The sequence below is a fragment of the Salmo salar genome, chromosome ssa20 (assembly GCF_905237065.1).
Source record: "Salmo salar chromosome ssa20, Ssal_v3.1, whole genome shotgun sequence".
NCBI classification, from domain to species: domain Eukaryota; kingdom Metazoa; phylum Chordata; class Actinopteri; order Salmoniformes; family Salmonidae; genus Salmo; species Salmo salar.
This window is the reverse complement of record NC_059461.1, coordinates 88,894,073-88,912,939: the sequence shown is the minus strand read 5'-3', so window position 1 is coordinate 88,912,939 and position 18,867 is coordinate 88,894,073. Positions and strand designations below refer to the sequence as shown.

The 18,867-nt window shown below is 44.7% G+C and overlaps 1 protein-coding gene and 1 long non-coding RNA gene across 3 annotated transcripts; both read right to left on the bottom strand.

Annotated features, from left to right (window-relative positions):
* Window positions 1–18: 18 nt before the first annotated feature.
* aldh3a2 (aldehyde dehydrogenase 3 family, member A2) lies at window positions 19–18,452 on the bottom strand. Of its 2 annotated transcripts, none has more exons than XM_014163606.2 (12): window positions 18,154–18,452; window positions 17,479–17,652; window positions 17,020–17,148; window positions 16,503–16,605; window positions 15,139–15,224; window positions 8,649–8,857; window positions 7,724–7,841; window positions 7,190–7,331; window positions 6,837–7,003; window positions 6,058–6,157; window positions 4,129–4,367; window positions 19–659 (listed from the first exon to the last, which is right to left on the bottom strand). In XM_014163606.2, exons 2-12 carry the CDS (start codon window positions 17,638–17,640, stop codon window positions 645–647), a joined length of 1,470 nt encoding a protein of 489 aa, XP_014019081.1. In that variant the 5' UTR covers window positions 17,641–17,652; window positions 18,154–18,452; the 3' UTR covers window positions 19–644.
* On the bottom strand, window positions 2,541–4,125 carry LOC106581511 (uncharacterized). Its single transcript, XR_006761044.1, has 2 exons — window positions 4,066–4,125; window positions 2,541–3,835 (listed from the first exon to the last, which is right to left on the bottom strand). It is a non-coding gene; the product is annotated as an uncharacterized lncRNA (long non-coding RNA).
* Window positions 18,453–18,867: the final 415 nt, after the last annotated feature.

Genomic DNA, 18,867 nt, shown 5'->3' with positions numbered 1-18,867 from the left:
GTGTAATAAATACCCATAAACAAGATAACTTTTTATTTGAAATGAATAACTTTTCTCAGTCTTATTATATATTACTTCATCACAGCTAAGCCTAAATGTCATTTTAATATCTTAAATAAAAAAAACTGATCACTGTGGAAGACAAGTCTGTTTTCATCTCATTGTTAATGTTATACAGTATATAACGCAGGCAAGTTTTCTTTTCACACTAAACATAAAAGTACTGTTGACAATAATCAGTATAAAAACTAGCACAACAAGAGGCACATTCTTTACATTACAAAACAGTTGCACTCCTTTAGGAAACTCTCAGGAATAATGCAAATGCACGGTACTCAGTCTTCCATTGAGGCTAGAATCCATTTACAACAGTGCAACAGAGATGAAATGCGTAGGACACGATATGAAATTAAAAAAATTACCTCAAATATACAGGTTTACTGGCATCATAAACACCTCTAAAATCATTAATGATTCATAACCCTTGTTTGAATGACAGTTAAATAATTGTGATTTAAAATGAACTATTGCAATTTTGTTATGTTTATGACTGACACTGAGCCATAACTGTTGCCCCCCCAGCACTACAAGTCTAAATCAGGGTCCAAGATGGCGGAGCCTCACGTAGTTTCACCACATCAGCATCACCGCAGGTACCTCTGCAAGAAACACAAGGCACAAAATGTCTCCCATCATCACTTTTCACAAACAGGACAACAATGAATATGACAATCAACAGTGACACAGCAAATTACAAAGACAGATATGTGTGGAGGTACTCGAGGACCCAAAACAAAGGCCTTATTTAGTGAAGGAGAATGATGCATGCTGGGTAATTAAAGGGGGCCGTAGATCATGTTTCTAGTGTTGTGTGATTAGATTTCCTCAACAACACCAAACATTGTCTGAAGGAGACAAAGCCATTCTTGTGTTGGGAGCACAAGGGTTCTGTCCACAATGTCAACCTATTCCCTATATAGTGCACTACTTTTGACCAGAGCTCTATGGGCCCTGACCAAAAGAAGTGCACTATGCAGAGAATAGGGTGTAATTTGGGACAGACACCATTATTTGGAGCTGTGGGAGTTAAGAGAGGGAATATTCGCATAATGTATCTTGCCATCTCTGTGAAAATGTACTCTCCAGGATGGATTCAAGAGACAAAATAGAAGCACTCAGTTAGCATTGAGACACACAAATAGCTCATTGAATAACAATAGCTGGGTTACTTTCGAGATAATGATTTAAATCGTATTTAATAAACTGTTTTCATTTGAAAGAAATCGAACCGTTGACAACATAAACTACGTATTCTAGAAAAACACTTTATTCGGCCAACAAGCTGCAGTTCGCTACACTCGCATTAACATCTGCTAACCATGTGTATTTGAGTATGAGTCAGTTAGTGTGACAAAAAACTAACTTCTATGTCAGTGTCCTAAATGGCACCATATTCCCTATATAGTTCACTACATTTGACTAGGTCCAGGTCAAAAGTAGTGCACTAAATAGGGAATAGTGTGCCATTTGTGATGGACCCTATATCTCCCTCTCTTCCTTGGATCGCCGGTCTCCGAGAGATTCTCGTTTATTAAACCAGTCATGACCGAGACGCCCCAGTCCCTCCCCCCAGTCCCTCCTCCCAGTCCCTCCTCCCAGTCCCTCCCCCCAGTCCCTCCCTCCAGTCCCTCCCTCGGCCCTCACACAGGCCACTATGGTATTTAAGTAGGAGGGCTGTAGTGACCAGCGGAGCTAAGACAGGGATCCATTGTGGGGATCTTAACTGTTTCGTAGTATCCACTTATGTGTTTGTGTCCAGAATGGCACCCTTTTCCCTATGTAGTGCACTACTTTTGACCAGGGCTTAGTCAAACGTAGTGCACTACATAGGGAATAGGGTGCCATTGGCTCTCTAAACCATTGATTAAAAACTAGAGCAGGAAGGCCTGTTAGCTAACTCAGTCTGAACCCCCCCCCTGATAAATAAGGGAACAACAGTTAAAAGGATCTATTGTAAGCCTATATTTTGAAATCTGAGTTTATAGTTTGGGGTGGCAGGGTAGCCTAGTGGTTAGAGCGTTGGGCCAGTAATCGAAAGGTTGCTGGATCGAATCCCCGAGCTGACAAGGTAAAAATCTGTCATTCTGTTGTTCCCTGGTAGGCTATCATTGTAAATAAGAACTTGTTCTTAACTGACTTTCCTAGTTAAATAAATAATAATTGATTAAGTCTTGCATCCTCAATTTCACATCTCCCAACACTTAGAGATGTTTTGATCAAGTAAAACCTTGTGATTGGAGGCTTGTTAAGCACATGGCACCTTGGGGATATCTATGGTCTAATTACCATTGAAAAACATTTTGGGAATGTGTTTTAATTCATGATGTTATCCCCTCGGACAAAATGCACATCTTGTTTGACATATTATTTCAATTAAATATCTGACCTGTACTTTAGTCTATCTGACCTGTACTATAGTCTATATGACCTGTACTATAGTCTATCTATCTGACCTGTACTATAGTCTATATGACCTGTACTATAGTCTATCTATCTGACCTGTACTACAGTCTTTCTGACCTGTACTATGCTCTATCTATCTGACCTGTACTATAGTCTATCTATCTGACCTGTACTATAGTCTATCTATCTGACCTGTACTTTAGTCTATCTGACCTGTACTATGGTCTATCTATCTGACCTGTACTATAGTCTACCTATCTGACCTGTACTATAGTCTATCTGACCTGTACTATAGTCTATCTGACCTGTACTATAGTCTATCTATCTGACCTGTACTATAGTCTATCTATCTGACCTGTACTATGGTCTATCTGACCTGTACTATAGTCTATCTGACCTGTACTATGGTCTATCTATCTGACCTGTACTATAGTCTACCTATCTGACCTGTACTATAGTCTATCTGACCTGTACTATGGTCTATCTGACCTGTACTATGGTCTATCTGACCTGTACTATAGTCTATCTGACCTGTACTATGGTCTATCTATCTGACCTGTACTATAGTCTATCTGACCTGTACTATGGTCTATCTGACCTGTACTATAGTCTATCTGACCTGTACTATGGTCTATCTGACCTGTACTATAGTCTATCTGACCTGTACTATAGTCTATCTGACCTGTACTATAGTCTATCTATCTGACCTGTACTATAGTCTATCTATCTGACCTGTACTATGGTCTATCTGACCTGTACTATAGTCTATCTGACCTGTACTATAGTCTATCTGACCTGTACTATAGTCTATCTATCTGACCTGTACTATGGTCTATCTGACCTGTACTATAGTCTATCTGACCTGTACTATAGTCTATCTATCTGACCTGTACTATGGTCTATCTGACCTGTACTATGGTCTATCTGACCTGTACTATGGTCTATCTGACCTGTACTATGGTCTATCTGACCTGTACTATAGTCTATCTATCTGACCTGTACTATAGTCTATCTGACCTGTACTATAGTCTATCTATCTGACCTGTACTATGGTCTATCTGACCTGTACTATAGTTTATCTATCTGACCTGTACTATGGTCTATCTATCTGACCTGTACTATAGTCTATCTATCTGACCTGTACTATAGTCTATCTATCTGACCTGTACTATAGTCTATCTGACCTGTACTATGGTCTATCTGACCTGTACTATAGTCTATCTGACCTGTACTATAGTCTATCTATCTGACCTGTACTATGGTCTATCTCTCTGACCTGTACTATAGTCTTCCTATCTGACCTGTACTATAGTCTATCTATCTGACCTGTACTATAGTCTATCTATCTGACCTGTACTATGGTCTATCTGACCTGTACTATAGTCTACCTGACCTGTACTATAGTCTATCTATCTGACCTGTACTATAGTCTATCTCTCTGACCTGTACTATAGTCTTCCTATCTGACCTGTACTATAGTCTATCTGACCTGTACTATAGTCTATCTGACCTGTACTATAGTCTATCTCTCTGACCTGTACTATAGTCTTCCTATCTGACCTGTACTATGGTCTATCTGACCTGTACTATAGTCTATCTGACCTGTACTATAGTCTATCTGACCTGTACTATAGTCTATCTGACCTGTACTATAGTCTATCTGACCTGTACTATGAAGGCAGCCAAGGCAGAGAACAGGGCCAGTAGTGCCATGCGTCGGAGCCTGCGCAGGTTGACCCGCTTCAGGAAGAAGAAGCGCGCCCAGCCCAGCTTCTTAGCCGTGTGGGGCGGGTAACGCATGGCGTTGGCATCCTCCATGTTCAGCTTCTTAATGAGACAGGCACGCAGGTGGCTGAGCTGGTCAAAGCCGTGCTGGCTGTGGTAGCGTCCCATACCACTGTTACCTTGGGGAAGGGAGGAGAGGGACGATGGTGGGAAAATTCAATATACAGTGAGGGAAAAAAGTATTTGATCCCCTGCTGATTCTGTACGTTTGCCCACTGACAAAGAAATGATCAGTCTATAATTTTAATGGTAGGTTTATTTGAACAGTGAGAGACAGAATAACAACAACAAAAATCCAGAAAAACGCATGTCAAAAATGTTATAAAATAATTTGCATTGTAATGAGGGAAATAAGTATTTGACCCCCTCTCAATCAGAAAGATTTCTGGCTCCCAGGCGTCTTTTATACAAGTAACGAGATGAGATTAGGAGCACACTCTTAAAGGGAGTGCTCCTAATCTCAGTTTGTTACCTGTATAAAAGACACCTGTCCACAGAATCAATCAATCAATCAGATTCCAAACTCTCCACCATGGCCAAGACCAAAGAGCTCTTCAAGGATGTCAGGGACAAGATTGTAGACCTACACAAGACCATCGCCAAGCAGCTTAGTGAGAAGGTGACAACAGTTGGTGTGATTATTCGCAAATGGAAGAAAGACAAAAGAACTGTCAATCCCCCTCGGCCTGGGGCTCCATGCAAGATCTCACCTCGTGGAGTTGCAATGATCATGAGAACTGTGAGGAATCAGCCCAGAACTACACGGGAGGATCTTGTCAATGATCTCAAGGCAGCTGGGACCATAGTCACCAAGAAAACAATTGGTAACACACTATGCCGTGAAGGACTGAAATCCTGCAGCGCCCGCAAGGTCCCCCTGCTCAAGAATGTACATATACATGCCCATCTGAAGTTTGCCAATGAACATCTGAATGATTCAGAGGACAACTGGGTGAAAGTGTTGTTGTCAGATGAGACCAAAATGGAGCTCTTTGGCATCAACTCAACTCGCCATGTTTGGAGGAGGAGGAACGCTGCCTATGACCCCAAGAACACCATCCCCACCGTCAAACATGGAGGTGGAAACATTATGCTTTGGGGGTGTTGTTCTGCTAAGGGGACAGGACAACTTCACCGCATCAAAGGGAGGATGGATGGGGCCATGTACCGTCAAATCTTGGGTGAGAACCTCCTTCCCTCAGCCAGGGCATTGAAAATGGGTCGTGGATGGGTATTCCAGCATGACAATAACCCAAAACACACGGCCAAGGCAACAAAGGAGTGGCTCAAGAAGAAGCACATTAAGGTCCTGGAGTGGCCTAGCCAGTCTCCAGACCTTAATCCCATAGAAAATCTGTGGAGGGAGCTGAAGGTTCGAGTTGCCAAACGTCAGCCTCGAAACCTTAATGACTTGGAGAAGATCTGCAAAGAGGAGTGGGACAAAATCCCTCCTGAGATGTGTGCAAACCTGGTGGACAACTACAAGAAACGTCTGACCTCTGTGATGATATTTTATAACATTTTTGACATGCGTTTTTCTGGATTTTTTTGTTGTTATTTTGTCTCTCACTGTTCAAATAAACCTACCATTAAAATTATAGACTGATCATTTCTTTGTCAGTGGGCAAACGTACAAAATCAGCAGGGGATCAAATACTTTTTTCCCTCAGTGTTACTAAGACACACACATCACATCATATCAGTATCGTGTGTGTGTGTGTGTGTGTGTGTGTGTGTGTGTGTGTGTGTGTGTGTGTGTGTGTGTGTGTGTGTGTGTGTGTGTGTGTGTGTGTGGTAGTGTTAACTTACCCACCCCTCCGAAGGGGAGGGTGTTGACAGTGAAGTGGACCAGACAGTCATTGGCCACTAGGGCCCCACTAGAAGTCTCTGCTATCACCCTCCTAATCAACTACAGGTGGAGGGAGGGAGGGGGAGAGAGAAAGGGGGAGAGAGAGGGGGAGAGAGATGGAGAGAGGGAGAGAGAGGTGGAGAGAGGGAGGGGGAGAGAGAAAGGGGGAGAGAGAGGGGGAGTGAGATCGAGAGAGGGAGAGAGGTGGAGAGAGGGAGGGGGAGAGAGAAAGGGGGAGAGACAGATGGAGACAGAGAGGGAGAGAGAGGTGGAGAGAGGGAGGGAGGTGGAGAGAGGGGGAGAAGGGGAGGGAGGGAGGTGGAGCGAGAGGGAGGTGGAGAGAGAGGGTGAGAGAGGTGGAGAGGTAGAGAGAGGGATAGAGAGGGAGGTGGAGGGAGGGAGGGAGGGCGGGAGGGAGAGGAAGAAAAAGAGGGAGAGAGGAGAAAGAGGGAGGGAGACAGAGAGGGAGGTGAGAGGGAGAGAGAGGAGAGAGGGAGGTCAGAGAGGGAGAGAGAGAGGGGGAGAGACAGAGACAGAGAGAGACAGAGAGAGACAGAGAGGGAGAGAGAGGAAGCGAGAGAGCGACAGAGAGAAAGACAGAGCGAGTCAGAGGGAGAGAGACAGAGAGACACTAACTTAGTATTTAACATAGGTCAGAAGTCATATTCATTAATATGGATAAGTTTCATTAGTTAAATCTTACAGACTTTAGCTTTGATTTCACTTCTGTGGTCTTTACCTTGTTGTCAGGTGAGAACACGTAGAGGGCCAGAGGCTTCTCTCTCTCATTGATGAACTGTATAGCCTCGTCCACTCCACTAACAGTGACAATGGGGAGCACGGGACCAAAGATCTCCTCTTGCATCACCTTGGAGCCCCCTGTCACGTCCTTCAGCACCGTGGGGGCTGGACACACACGCACATTGAGAAATAACACAATAACACACACAGTGAGCAGACACAAAGGGGCAGGGGGGAAAGGGAAGGCTCGTGAATACTACAAACATGAGGAATAACACACACACACACACACACACACACACACACACACACACACACACACACACACACACAGGGGCCTCGTTAACGTACCTATATAGCATTGTGACTGGTCGCTGTCTCCTCCGATGGCCACAGTGCTCCCCTCGAGCAGTGACATCACTCTCTGGAAGTGGCGCTGGTTAATGATGCGTCCGTAGTCCTCGAAGGTCTTTGGGTCGTCCGTATAAAACTCCTAACACCAGCCCAAAGGTAAAATATACTATAGCGAATGACCATTAAAATGCAGATATAGTGCCTAGTGAAAGTCTGCACCCCCTTGAATGTTTTTCCTTAATATAAAAAGGATGGAATTATAATTTTTTCCCCCTCTATTTTCCAGTATTGTGGTGGCAGCATCATGTTATGGGTATGCTTGTCACCGGCAGGGACTTGGGAATTTGTCAGGATGAAAATAAATATGAAAGGAGCAGAGCCCAGGTAAAAAGTTTGAGGAAAACCCCACCTCATGCCAAACAAGTAGTGGAATATTAATTAGCCTACTGTATGTGTAAGCCCCATTCTGTAATTCTATGTTTCTATTCAAGTCATTTCTATAATCTCTGCTGTACATGCAGACTATAATACCGTGATGCATTTCCTGATCTCCTCCACCACTCTGTTCTGGATGCTGGGTTCACACAGGATGTAGTCTGGGGCAATGCACGTCTGACCGCAGTTCACAAACTTCCCCCAGGTGATACGCCTGTGGAAACACAGAGGAGTAATGGGCTTCTCATCTGAGTAAAGTATGAAACAGTCCTTGAGCTGTTCTCATCTGAGTAAAGCACTATGAAACGGTCCTTGAGCTATTCTCATCTGAGTAAAGCACTATGAAACGGTCCTTGAGCTGTTCTCATCTGAGTAAAGCACTATGAAACGGTCCTTGAGCTGTTCTCATCTGAGTAAAGCATGACACAGTCCTTGAGCTGTTCTCATCTGAGTAAAGCACTATGAAACGGTCCTTGAGCTGTTCTCATCTGAGTAAAGCATGACACAGTCCTTGAGCTATTCTCATCTGAGTAAAGCACTATGAAACGGTCCTTGAGCTGTTCTCATCTGAGTAAAGCACTATGAAACGGTCCTTGAGCTGTTCTCATCTGAGTAAAGCACTATGAAACGGTCCTTGAGCTGTTCTCATCTGAGTAAAGCACTATGAAACGGTCCTTGAGCTGTTCTCATCTGAGTAAAGCTATGAAACGGTCCTTGAGCTGTTCTCATCTGAGTAAAGTATGAAACAGTCCTTGAGCTATTCTCATCTGAGTAAAGTATGAAACGGTCCTTGAGCTGTTCTCATCTGAGTAAAGCATGACACAGTCCTTGAGCTGTTCTCATCTGAGTAAAGTATGAAACAGTCCTTGAGCTGTTCTCATCTGAGTAAAGCATGACACAGTCCTTGAACTATTGCAGTGACGCTGCCCACAATATACTATTTCCAAGATTTTTGATGACCAGGGACAAAATTACACAGATTGAATAACTCTCAAGGAATATGGGTCAGTCTGCCACTGACCGGCATGCGACTCTGAGGTCGACGTCCTTATCGATGTAACAGGGGCTCTTCCCCCCCAGCTCCAGGGTCACAGGGGTGAGGTGTCGGGCTGCGGCCTCCATCACCAGTTTACCCACAGTGCTGTTCCCTGTGTAGAAGATGTGGTCGAAACGCTGACGCAGCAACTCCTGGGTCTCTGAGACGCCCCCACACACTACAGGGTACAGCTCCTGTGGAGGAACAGGGACAGACATGTAAACACACACTACAGGGTACAGCTCCTGTGGAGGAACAGGGACAGACATGTAAACACACACTACAGGGTACAGCTCCTGTGGAGGAACAGGGACAGACATGTAAACACACACTACAGGGTACAGCTCCTGTGGAGGAACAGGGACAGACATGTAAACACACACTACAGGGTACAGCTCCTGTGGAGGAACAGGGACAGACATGTAAACACACACTACAGGGTACAGCTCCTGTGGAGGAACAGGGACAGACATGTAAACACACACTACAGGGTACAGCTCCTGTGGAGGAACAGGGACAGACATGTAAACACACACTACAGGGTACAGCTCCTGTGGAGGAACAGGGACAGACATGTAAACACACACTACAGGGTACAGCTCCTGTGGAGGACAGGGACAGACATGTAAACACACTACAGGGTACAGCTCCTGTGGAGGAACAGGGACAGACATGTAAACACACACTACAGGGTACAGCTCTGTGGGCACAGACATGTAAACACACACAGAACAAGAAGACATGTAAACACACACACACACACACGACACACAGCACACACACACAGGCACACAGACACACAGAACACACACACATATGCACATGCCCACACACACACAACACACACACACACACACACACACACACACACACACACACACACACACACACACACACACACACACACACACACACACACACACACACTTCAGTTCCCTCTCACCATGAACAACAGCCTATGACACAAGAGAGCTTGAAATGAGAATTTAAAGGAAACACAGCTCCTTAAGAAAGTATTCACACTCCTCGACTTTTCCCACATTTTGTTGTTACAGCCTGTATTTCAAATGGATTTGATTGTCCTACACACTACGCCCTACAATGTCAAAGTGGTAATATGTTTGTTCTCATTTTTTACTGATTAATAAAAACTGAAAAGCTGAAATGTTTTGAGTCAATAAGTATTCAACCCCCTTGTTATGGCGATGCCTAAATAAGTTCAGGAGTAAACCCTTGCTTAACAAGTCACATAATAAGTTGCATGGACTCACTCTGTACACAACAGTGAATTTTAAACACAGATTCAACCACAAAGACCACGGAGGCTTTCCAATGCCTCACAAAAAAGGTCACCTATTGGTAGAAGGGTAAAAAGAACAAAAAATGAAATTTGAATTTCCTTTTGAGCATGGCAAGTTATTATTTACACTTTGGATGGTGTATCAATACACCCAGTCACTACAAAGATACAGGCGTCCTTCCTAACTCAGTTGCCGGAGAGGAAGGAAACTGCTCAGTGATTTCACCATGAGACCAATTGTGATTTTAAAACAAATACAGAGTTTAATGGCTGTGATGGGAGAAAACTGAGGATGGATCAACAACATTGTAGTTACTCCACAATACTAACCTAACTGATAGAGTGAAAATGCCATCCCTAGGAGGGGTGTGTCACTTGAGTGGGTTGAGTCACTGACGTGGTCTTCCTGGGTGGCGGAGATCTTTGTGGGCTATACTCGGCCTTGTCTCAGGATGGTAAGTTGGTGGTTGAAGATATCCCTCTAGTGGTGTGGGGGCTGTGCTTTGGCAAAGTGGGTGGGGTTATATCCTGCCTGTTTGGCCCTGTCCGGGGGTATCATCGGATGGGGCCACATTGTCTCCTGACCCCTCCTGTCTCAGCCTCCAGTATTTATGCTGCAGTAGTTTATGTGTCGGGGGGCTAGGGTCAGTCTGTTATATCTGGAGTATTTCTCCTGTCTTATCTGGTGTCCTGTGTGAATTTAAGTATGCTCTCTCTAATTCTCTCTTTCTTTCTTTGGGGGACCTGAGCCCTAGGACCATGCCTCAGGACTACCTGGTATGATGACTCCTTGCTGTCCCCAGTCCACCTGGCCGTGCTGCTGCTCCAGTTTCAACTGTTGTGCCTGCGGCTACGGAACCCTGACCTGTTCACCGGACGTTCTACCTGTCCCAGACCTGCTGTTTTCAACTCTCTAGAGACAGCAGGAGCTGTAGAGATACTCTCAATGATCGGCTATGAAAAAGCCAACTGACATTTACTCCTGAGGTGCTGACCAGTTGCACCCTCGACAACCACTGTGATTATTATTATTTGACCCTGCTGGTCATCTATGACCATTTGAACATCTTGGCCATGTTCTGTTATAATCTCCACCCGGCACAGCCAGAAGAGGACTGGCCACCCCTCATAGCCTGGTTCCTCTCTAGGTTTCTTCCTAGGTTTTGGCCTTTCTAGGGAGTTTTTCCCTAGCCACCGTGCTTCTACACCTGCATTGCTTGCTGTTTGGGGTTTTAGGCTGGGTTTCTGTACAGCACTTTGAGATATCAGCTGATGTAAGAAGGGCTTTATAAATACATTTGATTTGAAAATAAGGAAGTCTGTTCCAAAACGTGCATCCTGTTTGCAATAAGGCACTAAAGTAATACTGCAAAAAATATGCCAAAGCAATTAACTTTTTGTCCTGAATACAAAGTGTTATGTTTGGTCAAATCCAATATAACACATTACTGAGTACCACTCCCCATATTTTCAAGCATGGTGGTGGCTGCATCATGTTATGGGTATGCTTGTAATCGTTAAGGACTGGGGAGTTTTTCAGGATAAAAAAGAAACAGAATGGAGCTAATCACAGGAAAAATCCTAGGAGGAAAACCTGGTTCAATCTGCTTCCACCAGACACTGGGAGATTAATTCACCTTTCAGCAGGACAATAACCTAACACACAAGGCCACATCTACACTGGAGTTGCTTACCAAGAAGACAGTGAATGTTCCTGAGTGGCCGAGTTTTGACATAAATCTTCTTGAAAATCTATGGCAGCTTGAAGAATTTTCTTTAAAGCATAATGGGCAAACGTTGTACAATCCAGGTATGGAAAGCTCTTAGAGACTAAGGTATGGAAAGCTCTTAGAGACTAAGGTATGGAAAGCTCTTAGAGACTAAGGTATGGAAAGCTCTTAGAGACTAAGGTATGGAAAGCTCTTAGAGACTAAGGCATGGAAAGGTATGGAAAGCTCTTAGAGACTAAGGTATGGAAAGCTCTTAGAGACTGAGGTATGGAAAGCTCTTAGAGACTAAGGTATGGAAAGCTCTTAGAGACTAAGGTATGGAAAGCTCTTAGAGACTAAGGTATGGAAAGCTCTTAGAGACTAAGGTATGGAAAGCTCTTAGAGACTGAGGTATGGAAAGCTCTTAGAGACTAAGGTATGGAAAGGTATGGAAAGCTCTTAGAGACTAAGGTATGGAAAGCTCTTAGAGACTAAGGTATGGAAAGCTCTTAGAGACTAAGGTATGGAAAGCTCTAAGAGACTATCCTAGAAAGACTGTAATCGCTTTTAAAGGTGCTTCTACAAAGGATTGACTCGAGGGTGGGAATACTTATGTAAATGTGATAACTGTATTTCATTTTCAATACATTTGCAAAGATTTCAAAAAACATGTTTGCACTTTCTCTTTATGGGGTATTGTGTGTAGATAGTTGGGGAAAAAAATATTTAATCCATTTTGAATTCAGGCTGAAACAACAAAATGTTTCAACAAGATATAAGAATAACACGAGTAAAGTAAGTAAGCATAATATATAGAGGGTCCGTTCCAGTACCATATTAACAATGTACAGGGATACTGGAGTTATGGAGGTAGATATGTATAGGGGGAAGGGGACAGGGATACTGGAGTTATGGAGGTAGATATGTATAGGGGGAAGGGGACAGGGATACTGGAGTGATGGAGGTAGATATGTATAGGGGGAAGGGGACAGGGATACTGGAGTGATGGAGGTAGATATGTATAGGGGAAGGGGACAGGGATACTGGAGTTATGGAGGTAGATATGTATAGGGGAAGGGGACAGGGATACTGGAGTTATGGAGGTAGATATGTATAGGGGAAGGGGACAGGGATACTGGAGTGATGGAGGTAGATATGTATAGGGGAAGGGGACAGGGATACTGGAGTTATGGAGGTAGATATGTATAGGGGGAAGGGGACAGGGATACTGGAGTTATGGAGGTAGATATGTATAGGGGGAAGGAGACAGGGATACTGGAGTGATGGAGGTAGATATGTATAGGGGAAGGGGACAGGGATACTGGAGTGATGGAGGTAGATATGTATAGGGGAAGGAGACAGGGATACTAGAGTTATGGAGGTAGATATGTATAGGGGGAAGGGGACAGGGATACTGGAGTGATGGAGGTAGATATGTATAGGGGGAAGGAGACAGGGATACTGGAGTGATGGAGGTAGATATGTATAGGGGAAGGGGACAGGGATACTGGAGTGATGGAGGTAGATATGTATAGGGGGAAGGAGACAGGGATACTGGAGTGATGGAGGTAGATATGTATAGGGGGAAGGGGACAGGGATACTGGAGTGATGGAGGTAGATATGTATAGGGGGAAGGTGACTATATACAGGGTCAGTACCATATTTACAATGTACAGGGATACTGGAGTGATGGAGGTAGATATGTATAGGGGGAAGGGGACAGGGATACTGGAGTGATGGAGGTAAATATGTATAGGGGGAAGGGGACAGGGATACTGGAGTGATGGAGGTAGATATGTATAGGGGGAAGGGGACAGGGATACTGGAGTGATGGAGGTAGATATGTATAGGGGAAGGGGACAGGGATACTGGAGTGATGGAGGTAGATATGTATAGGGGGAAGGAGACAGGGATACTGGAGTGATGGAGGTAGATATGTATAGGGGGAAGGAGACAGGGATACTGGAGTGATGGAGGTAGATATGTATAGGGGGAGGGGACAGGGATAGTGGAGTGATGGAGGTAGATATGTATAGGGGGAGGGGACAGGGATACTGGAGTGATGGAGGTAGATATGTATAGGGGGAAGGGGACAGGGATACTGGAGTGATGGAGGTAGATATGTATAGGGGGAAGGAGACAGGGATACTGGAGTGATGGAGGTAGATATGTATAGGGGGAGGGGACAGGGATACTGGAGTGATGGAGGTAGATATGTATAGGGGAAGGGGACAGGGATACTGGAGTGATGGAGGTAGATATGTATAGGGGGAAGGGGACAGGGATACTGGAGTGATGGAGGTAGATATGTATAGGGGAAGGAGACAGGGATACTGGAGTGATGGAGGTAGATATGTATAGGGGAAGGAGACAGGGATACTGGAGTGATGGAGGTAGATATGTATAGGGGGAAGGGGACAGGGATACTGGAGGGATGGAGGTAGATATGTATAGGGGGAAGGAGACAGGGATACTGGAGTGATGGAGGTAGATATGTATAGGGGACAGGGATACTGGAGTGATGGAGGTAGATATGTATAGGGGGAAGGGGACAGGGATACTGGAGTGATGGAGGTAGATATGTATAGGGGGAAGGAGACAGGGATACTGGAGTGATGGAGGTAGATATGTATAGGGGGAAGGAGACAGGGATACTGGAGTGATGGAGGTAGATATGTATAGGGGGGAGGGGACAGGGATAGTGGAGTGATGGAGGTAGATATGTATAGGGGGAAGGAGACAGGGATAGTGGAGTGATGGAGGTAGATATGTATAGGGGGAAGGAGACAGGGATACTGGAGTGATGGAAGTAGATATGTATAGGGGGAAGGGGACAGGGATACTGGAGTGATGGAGGTAGATATGTATAGGGGGAAGGAGACAGGGATACTGGAGTGATGGAGGTAGATATGTATAGGGGGAAGGGGACAGGGATACTGGAGTGATGGAGGTAGATATGTATAGGGGTTACGGTGAATAGGCATCAGGATATATGATAAACAGAGAAGCAGCAGTGTACAGTATATGATGATTGTATGTGCGTGTGTGTAGAGTCAGTATAAATGCATATTATGCGTGTGTGAGCAGATGATGGTGTGAGTGTTTGTGTGTGTTGGAGTGACCGTGTGTAGGACCATGTGAGTGTGCATAGAGACAGTGAAAAAAATAAGAATAAAATACAAGGGACACCTCAGATAGTCCGTGCAGCCATTTTGTTAGCTATTTAGTTAGCTATTTAGTTAGCTATTTAGTTAGCTATTTAGTTAGCTATTTAGTTAGCTATTTAGTTAGCTATTTAGTTAGCTATTTAGTTAGCTATTTAGCAGTCTTGCGGCTTGGGGATAGAAGCTGTTCAAGAGCCTATTGGTGTAAATGTAGAATAGGTCAAAGGGTTTGAATACTTTCTGAAGGCACTGTAAAGGAGTAAACATGCATCTGATAGGGATTTGATGTTAGTGAAGTGACCTTGTCCAGGTAGAGAGGGAGCAGTTCCTCCATGACCTTGGCTGAATGAGAGCTGACCTCTGATGGCTTAACCACAGCAGCATTACCTGAGGAGAGATGGGAGGGAGGGAGGGATGGATGGAGAGATGGGAGGGATGGATGGAGAGATGGGAGGGAGGGATGGAGAGATAGGAGGGATGGGATGGATGGATGGGAGGGAGGGATGGAGAGATGGGAGGGAGGGATAGAGAGATGGGAGGGAGGGATGGAGAGATGGGAGGGATGGATAGAGGGATGGAGAGATGGGAGGGAGGGATAGAGAGATGGGAGGGAGGGATAGAGGGATGGGAGGGAGGGATAGAGAGATGGGAGGGAGGGATAGAGGGATGGAGAGATGGGAGGGAGAAATGGGAGGGAGGTATAGAGGGATGGAGAGATGGGAGGGAGAGATGGGAGGGAGGGATAGAGGGATGGAGAGATGGGAGGGAGAGATGGGAGGGAGGGATAGAGGGATGGAGAGATGGGAGGGAGAGATAGATGGGAGGGATAGATAAAGGGATGGATGGATGGATGCAGAAGAGAGGTGGTATTAGACAGTGAATGTGTAATCATAACAACGTTACAACACTGTGTTAGGTCCATGTTAGCCTGCTGAGGTAAAGCCTAGGCATTAGCTCTATGCTAGCCTGCTGAGGTAAAGCCTAGGCATTAGCTCTATGCTAGCCTGCTGAGGTAAAGCCTAGGCATTAGCTCTATGTTAGCCTGCTGAGGTAAAGCCTAGGCATTAGCTCCATGCTAGCCTGCTGAGGTAAAGCCTAGGCATTAGCTCTATGTTAGCCTGCTGAGGTAAAGCCTAGGCATTAGCTCCATGCTAGCCTGCTGAGGTAAAGCCTAGGCATTGGCTCCATGTTAGCCTGCTGAGGTAAAGCCTAGGCATTAGCTCCATGCTAGCCTGATGAGGTAAAGCCTAGGCATTAGCTCTATGCTAGCCTGCTGAGGTAAAGCCTAGGCATTAGCTCTATGTTAGCCTGCTGAGGTAAAGCCTAGGCATTAGCTCCATGCTAGCCTGCTGAGGTAAAGCCTAGGCATTGGCTCCATGCTAGCCTGCTGAGGTAAAGCCTAGGCATTAGCTCTATTTTAGCCTGCTGAGGTAAAGCCTAGGCATTAGCTCTATTTTAGCCTGCTGAGGTAAGGCCTAGGCATTAGCTCCATGTTAGCCTGCTGAGGTAAAGCCTAGGCATTAGCTCTATGTTAGCCTGCTGAGGTAAAGCCTAGGCATTAGCTCGGGGAGCGAACACAAGTCTCCAAATCTCAGGCAAGGTTATTCATCACGCGAGCATTGTTTACACACATAACCACCTCCATTGCGTTTTCTACTACAGTACCTGCAGCAATAGCCGCGACCAGGGGCTGGAGAGTCACTGCCCAGGGGTAGTTCCAGGCCCCGATGATGAGGACCACTCCCAGGGGCTCTGGCTGGATGTATACCTGTGACAAGATGTAGACTATTTTTTTAAATCTATGATCCACCATCCTTCATATGTTCTGTAGGGGTGGCAGGTAGCCTAGTGGTTAGAGCGTTGGGCCAGTAACCGAAAGGTTGCTGGATCGAATCCACGAGCTGCCCCTGAACAAGGTAAAACCTAGGCTTTACCTCAGCAGGCTAACCCACTGTTCCTAGGCCGTCATTGTAAATAAGAATTAGTTCTTAACTGACTTGCCTAGTTAAATCAATTTAAAAAATGTTGTGTTGTATTATATGTCCTGTAATGAGATTACAGGACATAAAAATAAATGTAGGTGAAAACAGACAATAAGGTCCGATGGGCCCTGGTCACAAGTAGTGCACAATATAGGGAATAGGCTGCCATTTGGGACCCTAAAATGTTTATCTTGTCTTACCTCGTCTAAGATGGTAAGGAGGCTCTTCTCTACAGGCCGAGGGGCAGCCCATTCTGCTAGCCTCTCCACAGCCACGTCGATCTCCCCTTCCAGACCTAGGGTCTCAAACAACTCTGTGCTGTGTTCAGTCTGCAGCAGGTTAAGGACACACCAATACACCAATCAGTCAGTCAGACAGTCATAATTATATAGCCATTTTTACAAAAACATTGTCACAGAGTGCTCTACAGTAGGTTAACACATAGTTATAAGTGGGTTATAATTAGATGTCCAGACTACATATTAACTCATTCTAAAAACGACTTATAAACCCTACCTTTATGTAAATTGTCAAATTAAACTCTCAAATGGCACCCTATTCCCTTTATAGTGCGCTACTTTTGACCAGGGCCCAGGGCTCTAAAGTAGTGCACTATAATGGGAATAGGGTGTCATTTGGAATGCAGAATCAACGCTCACCTTGTTAAGGTCCTTCTTGACAGCGTCTGCAATGTCCTTGTGTCTCTCTGTGATGAAACGGTGCAGGTTCTTAAGCTGGTGAACTCTGAACTTCAGTGGTTTAGACATACCGGTCTGGAAGGCTCTCCTTGCCCTCTCTACCACCAGCTGTTCCCGAGACATACTACTACCGTACTGGGGCAAGGAGTGGAAGAACAGGGACACTAAGGGAATGCATTATTGGGTTAGTAGCTAACGTTACACGTTGTGTGCTACCGAGGTACAGTGTGTGTGTGTGTGTGTTATCAAAACAGAGATAAGGATATATATTATTTAAAGTTATATTTCTACTCGTACATAACTATAGGGTAGGAATGTCAAAGTGTATTCATTAAAGCCAGTAGCCTAATAGGAGGAATCAACAATAATGCAAAAGTGTATGTCTATGCGGTAGTAATACACACTATTAGTAGACAAGGATCTTTACCAGGCGATGCTGTAGGCACTTGATTCTAAAACAACGCCTAGCATTACGAGACTATAATCCTGGACTTTTGCCATTGAAATAAAGGGGCTGAGCTACTAGCCAACGTTAGCTAAATGGCTAACAGCTAAAAACAAAAAAAACATTGAATTACAGAACCGTTCATATTCGAAGGCAACTAAATGGCAAAACCCAGATTTTCATATTATTACCTTGTAAATCAGCAGAGAACTGTTGTATAATTTTTTGAACGAACGTTGCACTTCAGCCGACCCCAATAGTGCAACAGTGTAGCAGCTCACTTCAGTACAGTAGCCTTCGTCCTGTTATCCTGAAAAATTATAACAGTAACACTACGTCATCGGAGGGGGAAGGGCCACCACAGCAAACACCATGGCGGTTGGTTAAGCAATATGTCAATCCAACTCAAGATGCACTGTTTGTCAAATGACAAGTGTCGATCATTTGGGAAGTAGGCGCCGCCTATTTGATGGTGTCATAGATGATAGAACAAAGAGACAAGATGTTTCACCGGATGTTAAAATCTTTAGCATCCGGTTGGAATTTCCATTCCCAAATATGGTCAGGGGAGGAAGCCCAGTCAGAGAATCAGAGGCAAATCGAGAGTTTTCACTCGCCAAAATCTGTCCAAATTAAACCCAACGCTACAGTAGCGGTGCGTATGTAACATCATTGAGGAAGACAAGGCAGAAAAAAATGCTATTGTTGTGATAATTGCGTTGTTTGCTCTATAACCTGTTAGTCATATACCTTGCCACCATGATATATATATAGGCCTAGACAAGTCAATATAAGACACAGTGGCAGAATAAATTCAACCACACCTTTGTTTCATCACAAAACCAGAGAGCAACACCTGTCTGTTGAACTCCACAAAGCATATTCCATGTAACAAACAGTTTTGT

What these genes read in the sequence shown, in the direction of transcription:
- aldh3a2 (XM_014163606.2), bottom strand. Translation starts at nt 17,640, where the DNA reads ATGTCTCGGGAACAGCTGGTGGTAGAGAGGGCAAGGAGAGCCTTCCAG. An exon ending in TCAAGAAGGACCTTAACAAG is followed by an intron (nt 17,149 to 17,478) that starts GTGAGCGTTGAT and finishes AACCTGCTGCAG; the next exon opens with ACTGAACACAGCACAGAGTT. An exon ending in CCTCCCCTTCGGAGGGGTGG is followed by an intron (nt 4,368 to 6,057) that starts GTAAGTTAACAC and finishes CCCTTCCCCAAG; the next exon opens with GTAACAGTGGTATGGGACGC.